At 38.8% G+C, this 19,812-nt stretch overlaps 1 protein-coding gene across 3 annotated transcripts in view; it reads right to left on the bottom strand.

Annotated features, from left to right (window-relative positions):
- The window catches only part of kiaa1522 (KIAA1522 ortholog), a 48,622-nt gene that overhangs the window by 25,606 nt on the left and 3,204 nt on the right, over nucleotides 1-19,812 (bottom strand). The window contains exon 1 of one of the 3 annotated variants that reach the window (XM_036566354.1): nucleotides 8,677-9,043. The exons of the other annotated variants lie outside the window; for them this stretch is intronic. Coding sequence (XP_036422247.1) covers nucleotides 8,677-8,788 — 112 coding nt within the window. The 5' untranslated portion in view covers nucleotides 8,789-9,043. Of the gene's footprint in view, nucleotides 1-8,676; nucleotides 9,044-19,812 lie in introns of those variants that run through there. 3 annotated transcript variants of the gene reach the window in all.

The following is a 19,812-nucleotide window of genomic DNA, read 5'->3' as shown; positions in this document are numbered from 1 at the left end:
CTTTTTTAGTTTAGCACTGGAGCTAACACTGCTAACAAACACAAGTCAGCACCCCAATCTTTTCCATAACATGTCCCCAAACCTTCTACCCACTGAAACCACATCACAAGTCTTCATTATGCTTGCTCAGACTAGGTTTAGTGCACAGTATGATCAATAAAAATGAAAAAAAAATAATCATGCAGCTAAACACTGCAGTCATTGCGTGGGTGTTGTGCTGAAATCTCCCATCATGCAGGTATATGGACACTACAGATTATGTTTACGATTTCCATTGTTTCGGAAGAACTCTGAATTCAGAATTCAGCTCAACACCTGTTGTCTAAAATGTCTGCCTCCTGTGTTCTGCTATGGTGTCAAAACTACACTGCCAAGTCTGTGCAACCTTACGAAGACCTGGATGCAGTTCTACTGGGTTCAGAGACATTTTGGGGATGTATTTATGGAAAAGATTCAGGTGTCTACCGACTTCTATTGTTTATTTGCAGTGTTAGCCTCGTAGCCCCAGCACTAAACTAAAGAAACAAAGAGAATTTGTACACCCAACTGTTTAAACTATTCATTTAATGCTTCCATTAGAGTAAAACCTCTGCTGTAACAAATGCCTGCTGTTTCGTACCGAGTGCACAGCCTAGAGATGTGTGACAGATGTGTGAGTTCCTAAGCTAGAGAACATAACTGGTTAGAGGTTTGCTAATGTCCTGAAATTATGATTTCTAACCTTCCATTCATGCTGAGAAAACAGCACGTTCAAGTATCATTCTGACTGCAGTTTCTTTCTGAGTTTTGTCTTCATGCAAAGATAATGATAATGCAGAACACAAAGTCAAGATGTTCACAGAATGTTGCCATTAACAGCAGTGAATATTATCTTGAGAAAAGTCCTATGAAAGATACTGTTGTACTGTTAAGGTCAAGGCCAACCTTGTTGTTGAACAGCTAGATAGGGATAACGCGTGAGGACACATGGTTTCTCAATGGGCCCTAATGACCGCTGTTTATCCTACTTTGGAGCCTGTCAGGACTGTGTGAACACATCCAGTGGCAAAGACAAGGGCACCATTTCATCCAGAGCCATCTAATCCCCTCAGGCTGCCATGAAAGACTGGCTGTCTGTAGCAGAACATAGAGAAGGCCGGCTGAGAATGACTCACATAAGGAGAAAGAAGGTGGGCGAGATGGGGGAGTAAAGAGGTGAGAGGATAGGTGACCTGCCTAAACTTCAAAAGGGTGAAAAAAGACATTCTTCATTTTTTTGTTAACATCTAATGTATGAACTGTTCTTGAGACTCTTTAGGGCTGTGTTGTGGAGTGTTAAGTGAGCTGCTTGAATCAATAAACCTCTTTGTCAGGTATTAATCAGGTTGTTACATATTAGCTTTATTCATATTATTTGGACTGGTTGACTTGTCTTGTTAAACCTTAACTTCCCTCCATCTCCAATTTTGCTTCACATCCGAAACAGTCCACAGGTGTTTCTGTCCATCCTTTCAATGTGAGAAGACTCACTACTCAACACTATGGATCTCCAAAGACATGTAGCTTCCAAGAAGCCGTTACTGAGGAAAAAGAGGAGGGAAATTTGCACTAGAACAGGGAAACTGGACATCTGAGAAGTAGAGTAAGGTTTTATGGACTGTGGAGTCTAAATTTAAGATCTTTAGATGTAACAGAAGGCAGAGTGTGGACACTGCCGGAGCAATGAAAGACCCATGTCTGCAACCATCAAGCCTGGTTTAGTATCTGTGCTTATAACACATCTGAGTTAGTCATCTGTTCATTGAAGGCATCAATAATGTTGATAAGCACAAACAAATGTTAATACATTGCAAATGTTAATTAATGCAATATTCTCTGGAAAACAACTGATTGGGAAGAAATTCATTCTACAGCACGATAATAACCCAGAAGCTATAAGAAAGGCAAAGAATGGACACAATAAATACTGGAACATTTGTCTATTATGTTTTGATCTGGAGGCTTTGGTGTAATCTATGTTAAATATGTGTTTTCTGCTTTTTCCTATTGCTGAAAATTGCATAACTTGTACCTAATGGATGTTTTGACATTTTTGCACACTGCTGTAGATAGTTTAATAAGTACTCACAGACATTTTCCAATTTAAAACAAAAAATAAACTAAAAATGAAAGAAATTCTAGGCTGAACCTAGTACAGTTATTCCATAACAAAATATATCTGTGTGGGAGAGTGCTACTGGTGATTCAGAATGACCATTATTTTGAAATCCAACAACCCAACAGTAATTCTCATGCATGATGCAGTCTCATGGCTTGATTTCTTAGTAGACCTCATTCCTGATGGATGCTCAGTGAGCATTTCTCACAGCTACGCAGATGTTTCATAAAATAAAAGTGTTTGAGAAAAAAAGGAGAAAGAAAGAGATATTGACTGACCAGAGTGACCAGAACATCATATTTGTAAAAGGGCTTTATAATTGGTGTTACATACAACAGAGGGACTTTCAGACTAAACCTTAAGTGCTTTGATGCTATAAATAAGGTCAGCATGCTCACAAATTAGTCAGCAGCAAACAGAGCATGCCCTCAGCTGCAGTCACACTAAATCTTATGACTGCAATCTGGGATATTGTGCGGACACTGTAAGGCATCACAGGGGTTTAACACAACTGCTGTTTGGTGCCTCTTTAAACCCATTCCATCCATGTCACTGTGTAGCATGGCTGAAATTACCACATTGGAATCCTAAAGAAGGCCTGAAGGTAGACCACACACACTGAGTTACTGTGAGAGGCTTAACCAAAGGTTTAAGATTTACTGAGACCCGATAAGAGGATTTCTTTTGTATTATAATGCTGGCAATAGTTAAGCTTAATTTAATACCATATTTTTTATTTACCAAACATTTAAATCAATAAATGCACCTCCGCTGCTCCTCGTATTGTCTGAAAACTCTTACTTCACATGCAAAATAAGTATATGGAAATAGCCCTCACTGTGGTAAAAGCCATTGGTGCCTGAAACAATAACGTTTATAAAATCCTGCAAAAAGGACTTGTTGGTAAACTGTAAAGAAAATAAAAAGACGCCACATTTAAAAAAATAAAAACAATTTAAAAACCTATGAGTACAATGTTTTTTATTTAACATTTCACATACAGCACCAAATCCAATTAAACAGACCTAATTATGCCCTCTTTGTAATGAAGCATGCAGTTGGTTAATGGTCTTTAAGTACATTATGGACAGAACCATGAAACTGTCACTATCATTGTTTCTGACTAAGTACTGTTTGTTTTATAGTTTTGTCACTGCAGATGATGACTAAAAAGTTTGCTTAGGGGTAATGACAAGTTCAAAATTTGATGTAGTACTGTTGTCACACTTGTTCTTATGAGGTTATCTAAGGTGTCCATTTTCTGTTTTTCTACATACTAAAGTAGAAAATTACTAATGACTAGCTTGGTCAGACTCAGCAGTCAGTGCTCAGAGAAATGATGGGGTTATTGTGAAAAAATAACATGCTTTTATCCCAATTAACAGCACAGGTGGAATGATTCTCAACCACCATAATTATCAGACTGTTCCACTGGAAGTGTCTGTATAATGTGATGTAATGTATTATGATCATGATAACGATCACCGTATCACCCACCATATCGTTTTGGAATGACTGTGAATAACATATCTTAACATGGTTCAGCATTTTTCACATAACTGATTAAAGGAGCCTGTGCTACACACTGCAGAACTCATTTGTATGAATGGTCCTCTACATTGCAATATGTCATGCTGACACAGTGTGCAGAACTACCACAGTTACTCTCAGTATCGCTCTTTATAGTGCCTCAGTTCAACCCTTTATCCAGCTGCAGTGAACAGCACTGGCACATCATCCTTAGCCTTGCCAGGAAAATTCATCTGCTTCAAACCCTCATATTTCACCTTGTCGTCCTGATAGACAAGAATCTGACCTCCCCCATCTGCACTCAAGGCCCCATCTGAGCTCCATTCTGAGAATATGGATGGGTCAGGGAGTAATGTTCTGCTGTTAATCATTACGCACACCATCATGGAAAGGCCTCCTGACGTCACCTCAATCAGACGATCCGCACCACACCATGACCTCATTACAGAAATCTGTGCTACTTTGTGACGTCCAGGTTTTGCTGACAAGGTGAAACTATTCTAGTGCCCTCAGACCCCCACTCTCTGCTTCAGTCCAGCTCTGCCATCACTAATCATTCGTGGAGGTTGACATTATTTAAAGAGACCTCTGAAATGCTGCTCATTTGCTTAAAGGAATACTCCAGGGTTTCTAAACCTGACCTCTGTCTGCTGTGTCTGTACCATATGGTTGATTACCACGGCTAGTAATTTTCTCCATGCTTAAAAAAAGAACAGAAAACCTGTTGACTCAAAAAACATTTATAAAAGAAGCCAGTGGGCAGTTGTTGAATTTCATCAGCATCAACATCAATTCTTCTGTCAAAGATTAGCCTCTAAATTAGCCTCTAAATCTGGATATCTGGCTAAAGAAAACCTTAGGGAAAGCAAAAACAACAGGAATCACTGTGTTGCTTCAGTGTTTGAGATGGTTCACAACTTCATTATAACAGCTCCAGTACGAGAGTCTCATATTTGTCTCATCTTGTATTGTTAGAGTATTACAGATGCAGTAATAAATTATACCGTCACATATCAGAAATGTTTGCTCAAAGAATTCATTTAGACATGGGTTCTATTAGACATGTGCACGGGTACTCGACCACTTGATTAACTGTTTGAGGTGCCACTACTAGAGTACTTAAATCACTATTCTAGTATTTGTTGCGTTTCATTATGGAAAGACAGAACATATAGCATATAGCATATATATAACATATAGACCAACAACTCAGTGAAACATGAAAGCTTTGGAAGTTTTTGTATGTTGTGTTAAACTTTGCTACTAAAAGTCATGAAGCCCCACAGAGAACGCTATCTGATTGGCCTCAACACAATGCCACATGATTGGCTCAGCAAAATGCTAATATGATCAGTAGTGTTGTGCAAGTTACTATAAATTAGTAATTAGGTATAGTTACTAGTTATTTCTTTCAAAAGTAATTGGATTACTCTGCTAATTACTGCATATGAAAGTAATTAGTTACTAGGGAAAGTAATTTTTGCATTACTTCTAAATGTTGAAATTCTAACTGTTTGATGTCTTCGACAATATGCCTGGCATTCAGTATGTTTAGTTCTGCCTTGCTTACAGACTGTGCAGAGGAGTTCTTGGGTTTAAAATCAAGCCGTAGCTGTTTGGGTGGAGTGGCTCCTTGGTCAGCGAGCTAGCACAGGGGTCTTTCATATTTAGCTTTGTAGAAACATATTGTTTTACCAGGTGCTTCAGAAGCTTAGAAGATTAGAATTACTATTCTTTCATGTGGATAAAGTCCCCACACCTGCACACTGACTACAACTCACCAGTATGTTTTTTGTCTGTGATCTAGAGGAAGGAAGTGTTATTGAATTTGAAAAGGTAATTAGATACATTACTTACTACCACCAAAAGTAGTGTAATTACAGTAGCATGTTATATATATATATATATATATATATATATATATATATATATATGCGTTGCTCTAGACAACTCTAGAGGGGTTTTTAGGCATTATTTTTGTCCTTCTCTGCAGTTAACTAGACATCTGTTAATGAACTATTGTGGGTGCTCAAATATCATAATTAGTCTGAATCCACATCCCTAGCTTCTATTATGAGTGTGTTTTGGACCAATAGATTTGTGTTCTCTTTTAAGTAAAGCACTGACATCATTGTCTGTGTTAATTTTACAACACAATACAGAAATTGGAGTACTTTTTAAAATGTTAAGGTCTCAGTTACAGCTAATTTAACCATCTTTATGTATTTCATATTCTCAATAATGGACAGCAAGGTACCGACATAAAACCCTGCCACCCACGACAGGGGCTGACCCCTCTGTTGTGCGATGTGTTCAGTCATGCGTGAGGAGACAGGCTGGGACACTGGATTCAGATTCAGCCTTTCTGAATAAACCCTGCTCTATGAATGAGAAAGCTATGCGCAGAGGACAATCCAAGACAGGCAGGGAGCACATCTATACACCACAGTCAAAGCCTTTGGCATTCCAATGGAGAGCATGCATGCTAAGCCTGTTAATTGATAAAGTGGAAAGGTGCAGCATTCCCTCTGTTACATCAGTTGTTTGGGTGGAAAAAAAGACCAGTGAAAACACAGGAAATACCCGAAGCGTCCCCACATACTGCTCACCACATGCATCCTCGCACAACTCCTAAATTAGCTCCCACATTTTATCTCTGAGCAACCAACCAAAGCAAACACTGACGCTGTGTTTCTGTATATTTGTCTTTACTGGGAATTCCACAGGTCCTTTCCTGATTTTGAACTCCTGCTAGCAGTGGGTGTGGTCGAAACACCTAAACTTGATATTTTGGAGGGGTGTCCACATACTTATGACCATATAATGTATTTTTACCTGTATAGTGTTCTTACATGCAGAGTGTAATATGGCAAAATAGTGCCCAAAACACACTCATTTTTTTCAGATTTACCACCAAAGTCTTATATATCACTATGATCTATTATCATGTTCTACATTACATATAAAAACATATAGGTTCACTGGCCATTTTGGATAGTAAATGAAATGGCTACATTGCATTGTGAAAATTGTAACCTCTGGTTCCTATCACACCCACTGTGACAGAATAGTCACATAGTCCGTAAGTTTATTTACAATGAACCGTTCAATGTGAAACCACCCTGAATGACTTTTACATCTTTACATGTTTACATCATAAAGATTAAATTATGCTGAAATTTTCAAAAATCAATGTAATTCCATTTCACTGGGATATGCACTTAGGAAAGCATCATCACATTATCCGTCAAACACGTGAATTACTATCTGTGGTACATTGTAATTTCATTTTCTGTTTAGAGGAGGATCTCAACTCCCTGGCATTCAGCTGAGATTCAAAACAGTACACTCACTGTCTGCTAAAAACGGTAAAATCTGCACAAAGATGTTCCATTGTCGCTCACACTCATGTCCAACTTAAGTATAAGCCCCCAGGAAGACCCGCCTTAAATAAGTTTGATCACATGACGCAGCAAAAGAGAAAAACGGAAACTGCGATGGCGAGACAATTGTATGGTAACTGTAAAAGTGCTGTCAAGTGTAAACCTGTTTATCTGACTTTTGGCTGCAGGGAGAGAACAAATAGCATGAGTGATGGACACAGGACAGCTTAACAGCGATTTTCCATTTCATAGACACACCCACACACACACACCCCAGGTCTGTGAACTGGACCCAAGTGCACAGGGAGACATTTCACCACTGACTCAGTCACACAGGAATGCCAACATGTTCACAATTTCAGCCTGTTACAGGTTTAAATTAACTAACAGTCTACAGAAAACCATGACCAGCACAGTTATACCAAAGAATCCCCTTCCAGAACAGTTACTGCTGCCTTGCCTTTGTAGAGATTGCAAATGCCTATTAATCATGACTTTGTATGCTAAACTCTTCAAAATATGACTCCAGAACCAACTTTATAACCACCAACACAAGCACTGTCTGATGTTTATTACTTAGTTATAGCGGTAATGGCTGTAGTGATCCAGTATTTAAAGAGTTAAAGAAGCAGGGTGTGATGCCAGCTTTGCTCTTGAACAAGACTCTTAAAGGTGAATTCTACCCATTTAAAAAAATGACATAATTCTATTGATAATATGTAAACAAAGTTATTCAGAATGGTTTGATGTGAAATGCGCAGCTCTAGAGAAGCTTGACATGTCAGAATCTGTCAGTCTGTTCACAATGGTGGTGATAGGAACCAGACGTCCAAATTATTTAATGCCTCTAAAAGCAAGTTATTACATGGAATAGTTATGAATGTGTTGCCTCAAGCGAGAGACATTGGTTTACAATAGTTTTAAGATAAGGTTTGGCCTAAAATGTATTTTTTATAATCCATTAATGGTGGAAATGTACATGTAGACGGTTGTAAGGCAAAACAGTACTTAAAAAGTTATTTTGTTGGAATATACCAACATTACATTACATAAAAACTCACATAAGGTCACTGGTTGTTTAAGATAGGAAATAAAATGGCTATATTTCCATTGTAGACATTGTGATTTCTGCTTCCTATTACTACCATTGTAAGTTCCTAAGTTTATCTACAATACATCACTTCACATCAGACCAATCTGAATGACTTTGTTTGCATCTCAATGCTTCAGTTATGCAGAAAGTTTAAAAAAAATTGGTGGAATTTACCTTTAACCACTTAATACAGAGGGGCTGTCCCTTATGCATGTAAGCTGCTTTGGACAAAAACAGTAGCTAAGTGATTAAATCATTTCTAATGACTAATGAAAGCTGAGCCAATAAAGTGCATGACACATTGAGTTTACTTGATTGAAATGGGTGCGCCCAACATGTATAAAACACATATATTACATCATCACAACATTTTCATTCAGTTTACTTACTTTTGGCAAAAATATATTTCATATTCTTGTTGAAATGCTACATATTTAAATCAAGTAAATTCCATGCATCATTTTTTGGAACTTTTAGCTCATGTCCAAAAAAAGCTAAAAGAGCAATGTCCCTCTATTCAAGTCTTCACCTACCTGCTTTGAACTTATCCACACGTCCAAAATTCCAGAAAGCCTTGACCTTACTTGGGCTGTGGTTAGTTCCAAAGCTGGCCTTTGCCTTCTTCTTGCTGATTGAGTTCCCCATGGCATTACTCCTGTCTCCCAGCAGCTCTAGTTTACCCAAGAACACGAAACATCTGCCTGCTTCTCTCCTCCCTGCTTTCAATTACTCCTCTGTAGCTCCTTATTCTTCTTCTTGAGGGACTGTCCTACAGCTGCCAGCGCAGGACAGAGCTGTCCCCTCTCCGCGCTGTGCCGGTAATTCACCCTGTGTGTTTGTGCAGGGTGTGTGCAAACACCTCCCTCCCTCTCTCTCTCATTCAGAACACATTCTGCTTTCAGTGATGATCAGTCACAGCTCGCTCCAGCCACTTAGAATGTAGAGAAGGAGGGATTGCTGGCTCTACCCACCCCTGATCGCAGACATACACATAGACGTACTTCCCTTATATCTGCAGTTTAGCTGTGTTCAGCATTGTGTGGAAGATCAGAGCACTCACATGCTCTAGAATGACTCCCTGTCTTTCACTCTCTTATAGACACAACCTTCTGCTGTCCCTGCTTTGAATCTTAGCAGTGCCTGATCTTATCTGCTCCACCTTTCTGAAATGAATCCCAGTAATTCTGTCATAACAAAGTCTAGTTTATCTAATGGAACAAAGTACATTACCTCAGCATCTAAGAGCTCTGTTATCACACATCTAAACCCACAACAGACCCCTCATACTCAGTGGTATGAAGCCAAAAGCCTCGTATTATTTCAACTGTGATGAAACTCTGGGCTCACGATCAACATTGTTTTTATTCCACTGCTGTTCCTGTTCACCCATAGCCCCGCCCAGGCTCTGTTTTTATCCACTCATTCTCTGCAGGAACGCTGCATCTGGATCTCCTTTTCTTTATTCTCTTTGCGTGTCCATCTCAGTTACAGTACTCTTACATTTCTAACCATCTCTCCATTCTCTTTACTGTCACTTCTTCTCTCTCTCTCTCTCTCTCTCTCTCTCTCTCTCTCTCTCTCTCTCTGTCTCTCTGCTTGTTTCTGTGTGGTCAGGTAATCTAATATTCTATTCCACTCTCATAGTCCTTGCCAGGCCAACATTTTACATGGTACTGCAAAGGAACATTCCTGATGAGAATTAAGCAATTATGCTAATGTAAACATGACCAGAAATTAGCAGTGACTGTTTAATGTGGGTGTATATGATATTACCTCTTGGCTTGTCCCAACAAAGCCAGCATAACCACTATTGAGTTAAGCTATTGTACTGAAGATTGTGACTTAACCGTGGGTTGTTTGTATATTTTCAGGATTGTATTTTGTCTGTCTCTCTGTCGTCCTAAGTGTGGGGTACATAGTCATACTGCTGGTGTCCTACTGACAAAGCAGTGTCCATCACAGGAAATGGATAATATGTAATGCAGAGCAACCATGATGCAGATGCAGAGCATAGGCCAAGACGATACAACCTTTTATGTGGGAACCTAAAGGCTGTCTATCCTACAGTTTCCTTTCTGAGGTCCATTTATGATGTTTGTGTAGTTTTATATATCAAAATTAATTTTACATGACTCATGTATGTAAATGAGCTCAGTTCTGATTGGCTGCCCTTTATTGTATGTTATACAAAAAGCAAGGCAAATTAGATTTTCAACAATATGGGCTCTTTAAGCTCAAATCGTCACTGTTGACAATGGAAAAGTTAAACTTGTTATTATAATTACACTGCTAATGTGACTTAAAGGCAATGTTTTTTTTCTCTTTTCTGTTGGTTGCATTATTTCTTTTTCTCCTTGAACCAGGTACCTGATAGGGTTACCTGATAGGAGGAGTAACTAAAGCAACTCCTCTTTGGCCTCCATCAGTCTTCAAACCTCAGTCTGCCTTTAGCTCAGGTCAGTGTGACCTCCAGAAGATCTGTAATGTAATCTGTGATTTAGCCCAAGTCACTGCATCTGCGCCTTGTCAGAACAGGTAATACCGTTCACTTACTCGAGGCTCAAGCGCACTGTTTTTACATTTACCTCTTCCAGATCTCTTAGGCAGTTTGTTGGCTCTTACCTAACAGTAACAATATGGTTTGACAATCCTGAGCAACAGGATAACTGAAAAAGATTTGGGCTAAAAGACCACCCTTCATTTATCCCTTTATTTATTTTCCTGTCAAAATGGCCAATGAGTATTCATTTTTCAGTCTACGTAAAAAAGAAGAAAACATATTTGACAGAAAATTACACAGAAGCCCCAACAACTAAATATAATATCAAATGATTCAGTATTTAATGTGTCCACCATTTGCGTTTCTACTTATTTCAGTTTTTCTAAGAAATTTGCAGGAATATTTTTCTACACCTCCAAAGTTCGGTCTCTGACTTCTGCATAGTACTGTAAAAATATGAGGAAATGAGTAGCATTAGAACACTCGCACACTAACACATATTATTATGGATAGTGCCATAAAGGGCTTTCAGAGGGCACCATTCCAAGCTAATGTCTAATTACACCCCAGTGAAATTCTTGCAACTAAATGCTGCCCACATATAGGTTCCTACAGTATTTCCACAAACACACTCCTCCACAGCCCTATCACAGTTCCACTGCAGTCCTTCTCTAAATTCACTCAGTCACATTGATTTCTGTCTGGCCTAGACTGAGGCGAGCAGTGGTATTTTAGCTGGCTCATGATCTGAAGAAGTTCCTGCATGACAAGAATACAATGCCCTAAGGACTGCATAATATTACTTAGCACAGCTTCCTGCTTCCGAGTCATGTAGGCCGACTGTTGGCTAAAGGGAGAAAATCTGCTGCCAGATATCTACATTTCAGTGCTTTGGTTCACACAGGTATGTGTGCTGTGAGGGGTCAGTGGGTTCAAGAGAAATATAATTTCTTAAATGGCCTTATCTTTGACAGTACTATTTCATTTGTCTGCAGTGTTTATATCCTTCTCATCCAGGCGCATAACACATAGAAGGGAGCATAGCCTGAAGGAGAATCCTTTGCCACAGAGGGAATTTGGCTGCCATTTACAACTTATGTCATGCGTCTGCACTCACATGCAAAGCAGTGCTGCTGTAAGCTATGTTAGCAATAACGGCCCTAGTTTATGCAGCTATTACACTGCATGTCCAAACGTTTGTGGACGCCTGTTCATCCTATGCTTTTTCTGAAATCAAGGGTATTAAAGGGTCCATATAATGAAAACCAAATGTTCTGTTTTGATAACAGTGTTTGATATACTGTGTAAATATTGCTAGAGTTTTAAAAGTTACCATTTACCCTTCACTCCATATAGTCCATGAACACATTTACATATATCCACCTATTTGGCCTACAGCAGTTCAGCTCTGCCCATTAATGCTGAAGTAATAAGGACTGTTTCAGCTCAGACTTTGTTTTGATTGAGATACAATAAAGGCCAGCATATCAGAAAAGAGCTTGTTTACATATATCAGGCTGAAAGGCACAGTGACAAAAACAGCTTGTTTAATTCTAAGGGATAAAGAAGTTGGAAAATGGTCATGTAAAAATGGTCATGTCTAAATTATAATGATTTATAACTATAATTCATAAAAATGTTTTGCTGCAAAACACACACACAAACATTATAAGTAGACCTCAGAGGAGGATTTGATTACATTCAGCCAGAAGAGCATTAGTGAGGTCAGGTACTGATGTTGGATGATTAGCTCTAAAGCACAAATGGCAATTCATTCCAGGTCATTCCAAAGGTATTGGATGGAGCTCCATCCCTAAAGAGAATGCAGTTCCCTTGCTCCAGAACACAATTCTACATGGCTTTATAATCTTCAGCCCACGACTGGCATTGGGCATAGTGACCTAAGGCTCATGTGTGGCCACTTCGCTTTTCTATGGAGATTATACAAGCTCTGTTCGCAACTGAACACCTGTGTCAGCAATGGGCACAACTTAAAGTAACAGAATTCAATCATTAGAAGGAGTGTCTGAACTTACTTTTAGATATATAGTGTACCTTAGACACAGGGCCCAAGTGTATAATGAATAATCTGACAGAAACAAGACTTTGAGTTGTTTTTATTTTCATCCATCAGTGTTTATTTACTTCAGTACCCAGTATGCATTCCACAAATACGTCATTGGGAAGCTCCATGATGCTCAACAAATCCTAACTGATAGCCACTGATCTAGAGGATAATTCATGTATCTGTAGTAGTATCTATCACTGCTGATAAAGCACAAACTCACACATGCTACATATTTTAGTGTGTTCTTTTTTCTCCAAGCTCAGTAATGCTACTTCTTTTAGTTTTAACAAAAAATATTTCATAGTGCTGCTTTAAAGGAATAATGAAGTTTTAGCCAGCTAGAGAAAAAGAAAAAAAAAATCAAACAGCCAACCTAAGCATCCACCCCAAAGCACTTGTAGTCTTTCAAAATTTACTTCCACCTTCAGTATATATCATCAGAAAGGAGATTTTCTTGTCTTTAAACCAGGAAATCTCTCTTTAGAGACTATTGTGGCACAACTGTAGGAGGCAAGTAGAGATGTAATGAATAAATTTTTCATTTTGGCTGGAATAATCTCTTATCACCATGTTTAAGGGGCAAAAAAGGTATTGAGCTGGGATTTTCTTGAAGAGTGAGTAAAATGAGGTGTAAACAACATGAAACTGAATTTAAAATGTTGCTCTTCACCATGTTGCATGTTATAGCATAGTAAGACTGCCCATACTGCCCTCTCGTGGTGGAGGCAGATACAGCCTGGAGACAGCTTGTTAGAGCAAGCCAGGAAAGAGAGCTGTCAACATCAAACTGAACTTAAACAAACCAGACTCTTCACTATGATACACTGATGTAGTATAGCATACTGATGGAAAAGACCATGCTTGCTTTATTCTGCCCTCTTGTGGTTGATGTGCATGCAACTTGGCAGAGCTCTCTATGGCACTGCATTGTACTGAGTGCCTTGTTCGGCCCTGTGTTTCTGTTCTTTTAGGAATACAAAACTTGGCAGAAATCATCCAAGGACACTTTGGTAAACGGAATGTTCTACTTGCCCAGAAAACCACACTCGTGCTAAATGTGCTAGAAATCCGCTGTGTAGGAATGTGGGGCGAAACAGAGCTGGCACTGAGGCAGATTCCGTCCAGCTGCATTCCAGCAGGTCCAGAGACTGGCAGGCACACAGAGCACTCACCTGGTGCCAGCCTGCCCTCTCCATGCCTTTTCTCAAAGGCTCACAGGCTCTTGTTGTTTCTCAGTAAGAAACTCTGCTGTTTGCTGTGACATTCTTGTTCACCAGTGTTTAGATTAACTTTGAGCTTCAGGAAGTTAGAGATTCCTGGGCACATGCTGGCATTGTGGATCTGTGTGCTCATTATTCTCAGTCTTCATTCCTAGCATACTTGAGTCTGAGCTATGAGCAGGCCAGGTAGCACAAGCTCAAGGTTAAAGTGATATGATGAGTCATGAACCAATTTGGGAACAGCAAGGCATTGAGCATTCAGCAATTTAATAGCACAGGTGCAGAAAAAAGTGATTGAGAGAGAGAGAGAGAGAGAGAGAGAGAGAGTGATTGAGAAAGAATGGCAACATAAAGTAGAAAGTAAGTGCAGATTTTATGGCAGACAGACAACTGAATCTGCTTTTCAACATGTAGTCCACGTCCAAATGAGAGATATCTTATATATTGTCACAGTCAAGTAAAAAAAATGTAGAATTTTTTAAGATGCCCATTACATCATGAATATTTAATGAGAAATCAGTCTATATATATATATATATATATATATATATAGGAAGCCCAGTGTTTACAGTTACCATCTAATACCTATTTTATCTAATCAGTCCTTTAAAAATTAAAGGTTTAAAGTTTCAAAGTTCCTGCACAAATTGCTATGATGTAAACAAAGTCATTCATATTTCAAGTTTAGAAACTTTTTATTTCTGGGTGGTTAATTCTAGAGAAAAATTTGTTTCAGAACTGTTCACAGCGGTGATAGGAAACAAATGTTTAATACCTCTAAAGTCCCCCTACCAGAAAAGTACTACATGAAACAGTTACGAAAATGCTACCTAGACATTGTTTTACATTAGTTCTGAGAAAAGGTTTTGGTCTAAAACTGTGTTTTTACCATCCACTCTTAGCAGAAAGGTGCATGCAGGGAGTTGTAAGGCAAAATAGCACTGAAAGATTAGCACTATTTTACCATGATTAACAATATTTCATATAAAACCTCAGATGACACATGTAAGTTTGTTGGGTGTTTTGGATAGAAAATTAATTTATTTGTGCTAGACTTTATGTAATTTTAGTAATTGTGACATCTGGCTTCTGTCACTGTAAAGAAAATCAGACTCAGTAAGTTTCTCCGCATTTCCACATTAAACCACTCAGAATGACTTTATTTACCAAGCAATGACAGAAGCATACAGAGAAGCCAGGAACTAAACTCAACTTGTGTTCTTCTAATCAACATATTAATAATCATTAAAAATCAAAACTTATTGTTTTGTTATAGTAAGTATTTGTGTATTTGTAAAAACACACATACTGCCCAGATAAATGCTTTTAAGTCTTTTGCACTGTACTGTATACATACAATCTTATCCACAGTTTTCTGGCACTGTACCCATTTCATTAACAACCACTGTGTTTCAAATGACTCAAGCAGACAGCAGAGTGGGAGAGCTTTACTGAAAGGAAAATATAAGAGAGAGATAAAGAGCGTGTGATGGAGGGAGGCTGTGAGGTTAGCTGCTATGACAACAGGAAAAGACTTTATTCTCTCTATGGGGTTGTACGGTGTCCTTGTTATTACTAGTCACAGGGGTCTAGTGTGGTAGTCTGTTCTGGGAGTGTCTGTGCCACATTTCTGTGTGCATGTCTCATACAGTTTTGGGTGTAACCATTATGACCCTGTCTGAGGTCACAGACGGTGACCTTGGCCGCCTGGTTTAATACATATTCCACATCATGCTGATTATACCCTGGAGTTCTGAACTCAATTTCAGTTCATTTGCGCTGTTACTTCCTCCCTCTCATTGGACTTACATCACAGCTCACAGTCAGCCTAGATCAAACGCCAAGGCTGCACAGGCCAGTTCACAGGCCAGCGTTCGAAAGGTGCATTTAAGCCACATAAAATCTACCTATTAAAGGATTAACTACTCAGTTTTATCCTGCTCTGACATTATAAGAGGTGTGCAAGAGTTTCCATGAAGGGTTTATAGGAACAAGAAGACTTAATGGCTTCTTATGTAATTGCAGAGTGAATCATGCTACTTGCCATATAAGCAGTATCAGTCAAATTGATTTGCCAAGCAGGTGGCAGAGCGAGAGAGCAGGGTGAGAGGGGGCAAAGTTTAGGTGAAGTAAACGGTGAGAGTGCCTGTGTCACCAGGTGTATTCATTACCTAGGATTACATAAGAACACCCAGCACACGCTGAGACACATGAGATAGCCAGGCTGATTTGAACTGGCGCATCAAAGGATACAAGGAAAATACAGAAGTTTCCATCACTAAAACCTTCAATGAACTAAAGTCTGCCGTCCAGCACAGGCCCAATAAAACAAAAAGGGCACAAAAAGTTACTCAAAGGGTCGGGCATTGTCTTTGTGAGCTGCTGTGTTTCTCTCTCTTTCGTCTTCATCACATCTCTGTTGCTTTCTTACTCTCAGACATCTTTAAAGGGCTCATATCCCACATTTTTCTTATGATTTTAGCTTTTCTCCTGAGGTCTACTCATAACATTTCCATGGTTTTATGTACCAAAAACAGTCATAATTCATTTTTACAAAATCATTTTCCAACCTCTCCTTATCCTTTAGAATTAAACTGGCTGTTTTTTGTCACTGTGTCTTTAAAACTGATATATGTAAATGGCCTAAGTTCCAATTGACTGCTCTCTATTGTGCCTCATTCAAAAAAGCAGTGCAGGATGAAACATTTCTTATAACAGTGTGAATGGGCGGAGTGAAATTGCTGTAGGCCAAACAGGCAGTTATATATGTAAATGTGGTGGTTTTTGTGACATCACAAAAACAATAAGTGCAAAACAGACTTAATTCTCCACATATGGACTGTTTGGACCAGTGCATTGTGTAACTTTAACAGTGTTTACATACTACATCAAGTTTGTTTCATTTAAAAAAGGGAGGAAAATTCAGTTTTCCATGATATAGGCCCTTTAATGAGAAGGATCTAGAGTTGTTGAGAGGTGAACAGGTGGTGCAATGGAACTCTGCCATGGAATTTTTACAGGCCTTCCAGATAGTGCTGACCAGAGATATATTGTCTGTACTGGAGCACCTGTATTAGAGTCACACAACAATACTGAATTTAGTTTTTGTGTTTTTAGTATTGCTGGACAGCAACCACTATATCCAGAATTCTGCTCTAGTCATTCTTAGGTAGAAATACATTACGTAAGGTTCCTTTTGGTGGAATTTTAGAGACGAAAATAAAACATGTCAGTATGTCAGTATTGTAGTACATTCTTTAACATAGGGTGTCAGTACTCAGGAGGTTTCTTATTGCAAACCTAAATATTGTCTGACACATGAGTCCCTGATATATGTGGAAAATATTGTGATATTAATATTTTATCAGTACCGCCTGGCACTGCCTCCTGCTGTCTTTATCCTATGTAATTGATGCACTGAACACAATATTCTTTACATATGTCTGTAAACAGTGCTCTCAGTGCCCAAAGCACAAGCCTTATGAGCATTGGAAAAAATGTATTTTAATACTAAAGCTGACCTTTTGCAACACATCTCAACAACCTTAACATTGTATCACTCACACATAGTGCTCTTTGTTGAGGTAACTAATTCCGATATTCTGTGAAAGATTGAGAAATGGCTTTGCCGTTGTCTCCAAGGTCTTTCAGCTCTTATCCACAGCCACATGTGTGATTCTCTGACGTGGGGACAGAGTGTATATCATTGTCTGGAGACATCATTAAACATTCAGCTGTTCGTTTTTCCAGTGTAATTACTGAGCGGTCACGTTTCACCCTTCCTGCTTTTGGCCACAGATCTCTTCTCTGAGTGACGTCCCAGTAGATGATAACAAATGGACAATGCATTTGCCTGTGACAATAGCCATTAACAGCACTGGGCTAAACCTTCTGCTTGGCTCCAATTGACATTTTTACCACACTGTTGATAAGCAAAGCTTTTTTGGTAGGCAGTCTTAACCAGGATTTACTTGCAAATGCATCAGTTTTGCAGTTGTTGCAGCAATTATATATGCAAGATTTCCAAGGATGTCCAGGACTCACAAAGATCCACGTAGGGTTGTGGAAAGCATACATAAATTTCAGCACTGCTGAAGTTTAGTTTAACCCCTTAAACCATCAGCTATTAATCTTAAGACTTGCTACTTATTACAACTGATCATTCAGCAACTGCTATGAAACAAATATGCAAGTTAGGATGGGCAATATGATATCATGGTAAGTTTTCTGAATATATAGTGTGTATTGTTAATGTTTCTGAAATACTAAACATCTGCATGTCTCATAAAAACAGATTTAGACCTCTTATAGAGAGTCTGTAATGAAACAAATTATTAATAAGTATCCCAATACACCATTATCTTATTTTTATTATCTACCAGATGTTTGACTTTTTCTTCTGTTTTTTCTTACATAGTTTACATTTACAAGCACTAAATTAACAAGAAATCAAATTTTTCATACCCTTTTTAAAATGACATCTCTGTTTTGCTGCTGCATATTCTTTGTTCCAACTTATTTGCAAACCTCAAAAAAGTGACATATTTTTATTGAGACCATGTCTTTAAGTGTTATGATGTCTTTAAGTCTTTAAGTGTCATATTGCACACCCTTAAAGGACATTTCCACTGTTTTTTCCCCTGCATACTAATTGAGATGTAAACAAAGTTATTTAGAGTGCTTTGACATGAATGGTTCACTGTAGTGAAACTTTCTTTACAGTGGTGGTGATGAGAACCAGGGGTCACAGTGTCTATAATGCAAATATAGCCATTTTATTTACTATCCAAAACAACCAGTTAACCTACATGTCTCCTGAGTTTTTATATGTAATGTTGACAATGGTAAAATAATGGTAAATCTGAATGGGGACTTTTTTGCCTTACAATGCCCTGTTTATACCTCTCCACCATGAAAGTGTTTTTAAAAAATAGGCCAAGACTTTATCTCAAAACTATCGTAAACCAACGTCTCAGGCATCAGGTTGTCAGACCTTCTGGGAATTTCAAATTAAACCACTCAGAATGACTTTGTTTACATCTCAACCATTTAATTGCAGAAGCTTAGAAAGGTCAGTGGATCTCCCACTGAATGTAAGTTATGTAGTTATGAGAGTGAGGAACTGAAGTGTGGGCCCACATACAGGCCCTTACAGTTTAAGCAGTTAAATAAAAACTGCGAACTTGACTTCAGCATCACATCCCCGACTCCACTCCCCACAGTAACCAGTATGTATCAGTGATGTCTGTGGATGTGGACACATGTGGATGTGTGGGTGCGTGTAGCATGTATAACCCTGGACAGAGACTGAGGGAATCCCACACACACAGTGATCTCACCCCTAAAAAAGCCTCCGGACTGGATAGAGCACCCTGGGGGGAGGGAGGGGGCAGATAAAGGCAAAAGCACAACGAAACAAGGGTGACGCAATACTTTAGTGCTGCACTATCGACCCCTAAGCTCAGAGATGTGCTTATATCAGCCTGAATCAGGACAGTTGGAACAAAGTGGGTCTACACAAAGAGAAAATCTCAAACACAGTCTAACAAATAGATAGATGGTTTTACACAAAGCTCAGAATTTTTAAGCAGTTTTTGCGACCTGTCTTACAAACTTTGATTGTCAAGTGTATTTGCACCCCACAGAACATAAGCATACAAATCCTGAGAGTCCTTTCACCATAATCGCCACATGAGGGTTCTAAGTATATAATAATGAGCAGTGGGCTACATAATAAAGCATAATAAGCAGTAATGAGTAAGTGAACTGTTTAACTGCATGTGTGTAATTCTAGCTCCCTGTAATTCTGCCGTAGAGAACTCCAGTTGCAGAGACTGTGAGAACATGCAGGAGGGGGTGTTCTAATTAAAAAAGCATTTAA

The sequence above is a fragment of the Colossoma macropomum genome, unplaced genomic scaffold (assembly GCF_904425465.1).
Source record: "Colossoma macropomum unplaced genomic scaffold, Colossoma_macropomum, whole genome shotgun sequence".
Taxonomy (NCBI): Eukaryota; Metazoa; Chordata; class Actinopteri; order Characiformes; family Serrasalmidae; genus Colossoma; species Colossoma macropomum.
The sequence above is the reverse complement of the archived record's forward strand: the minus strand, read 5'-3'. Positions and strand labels throughout refer to the sequence as shown.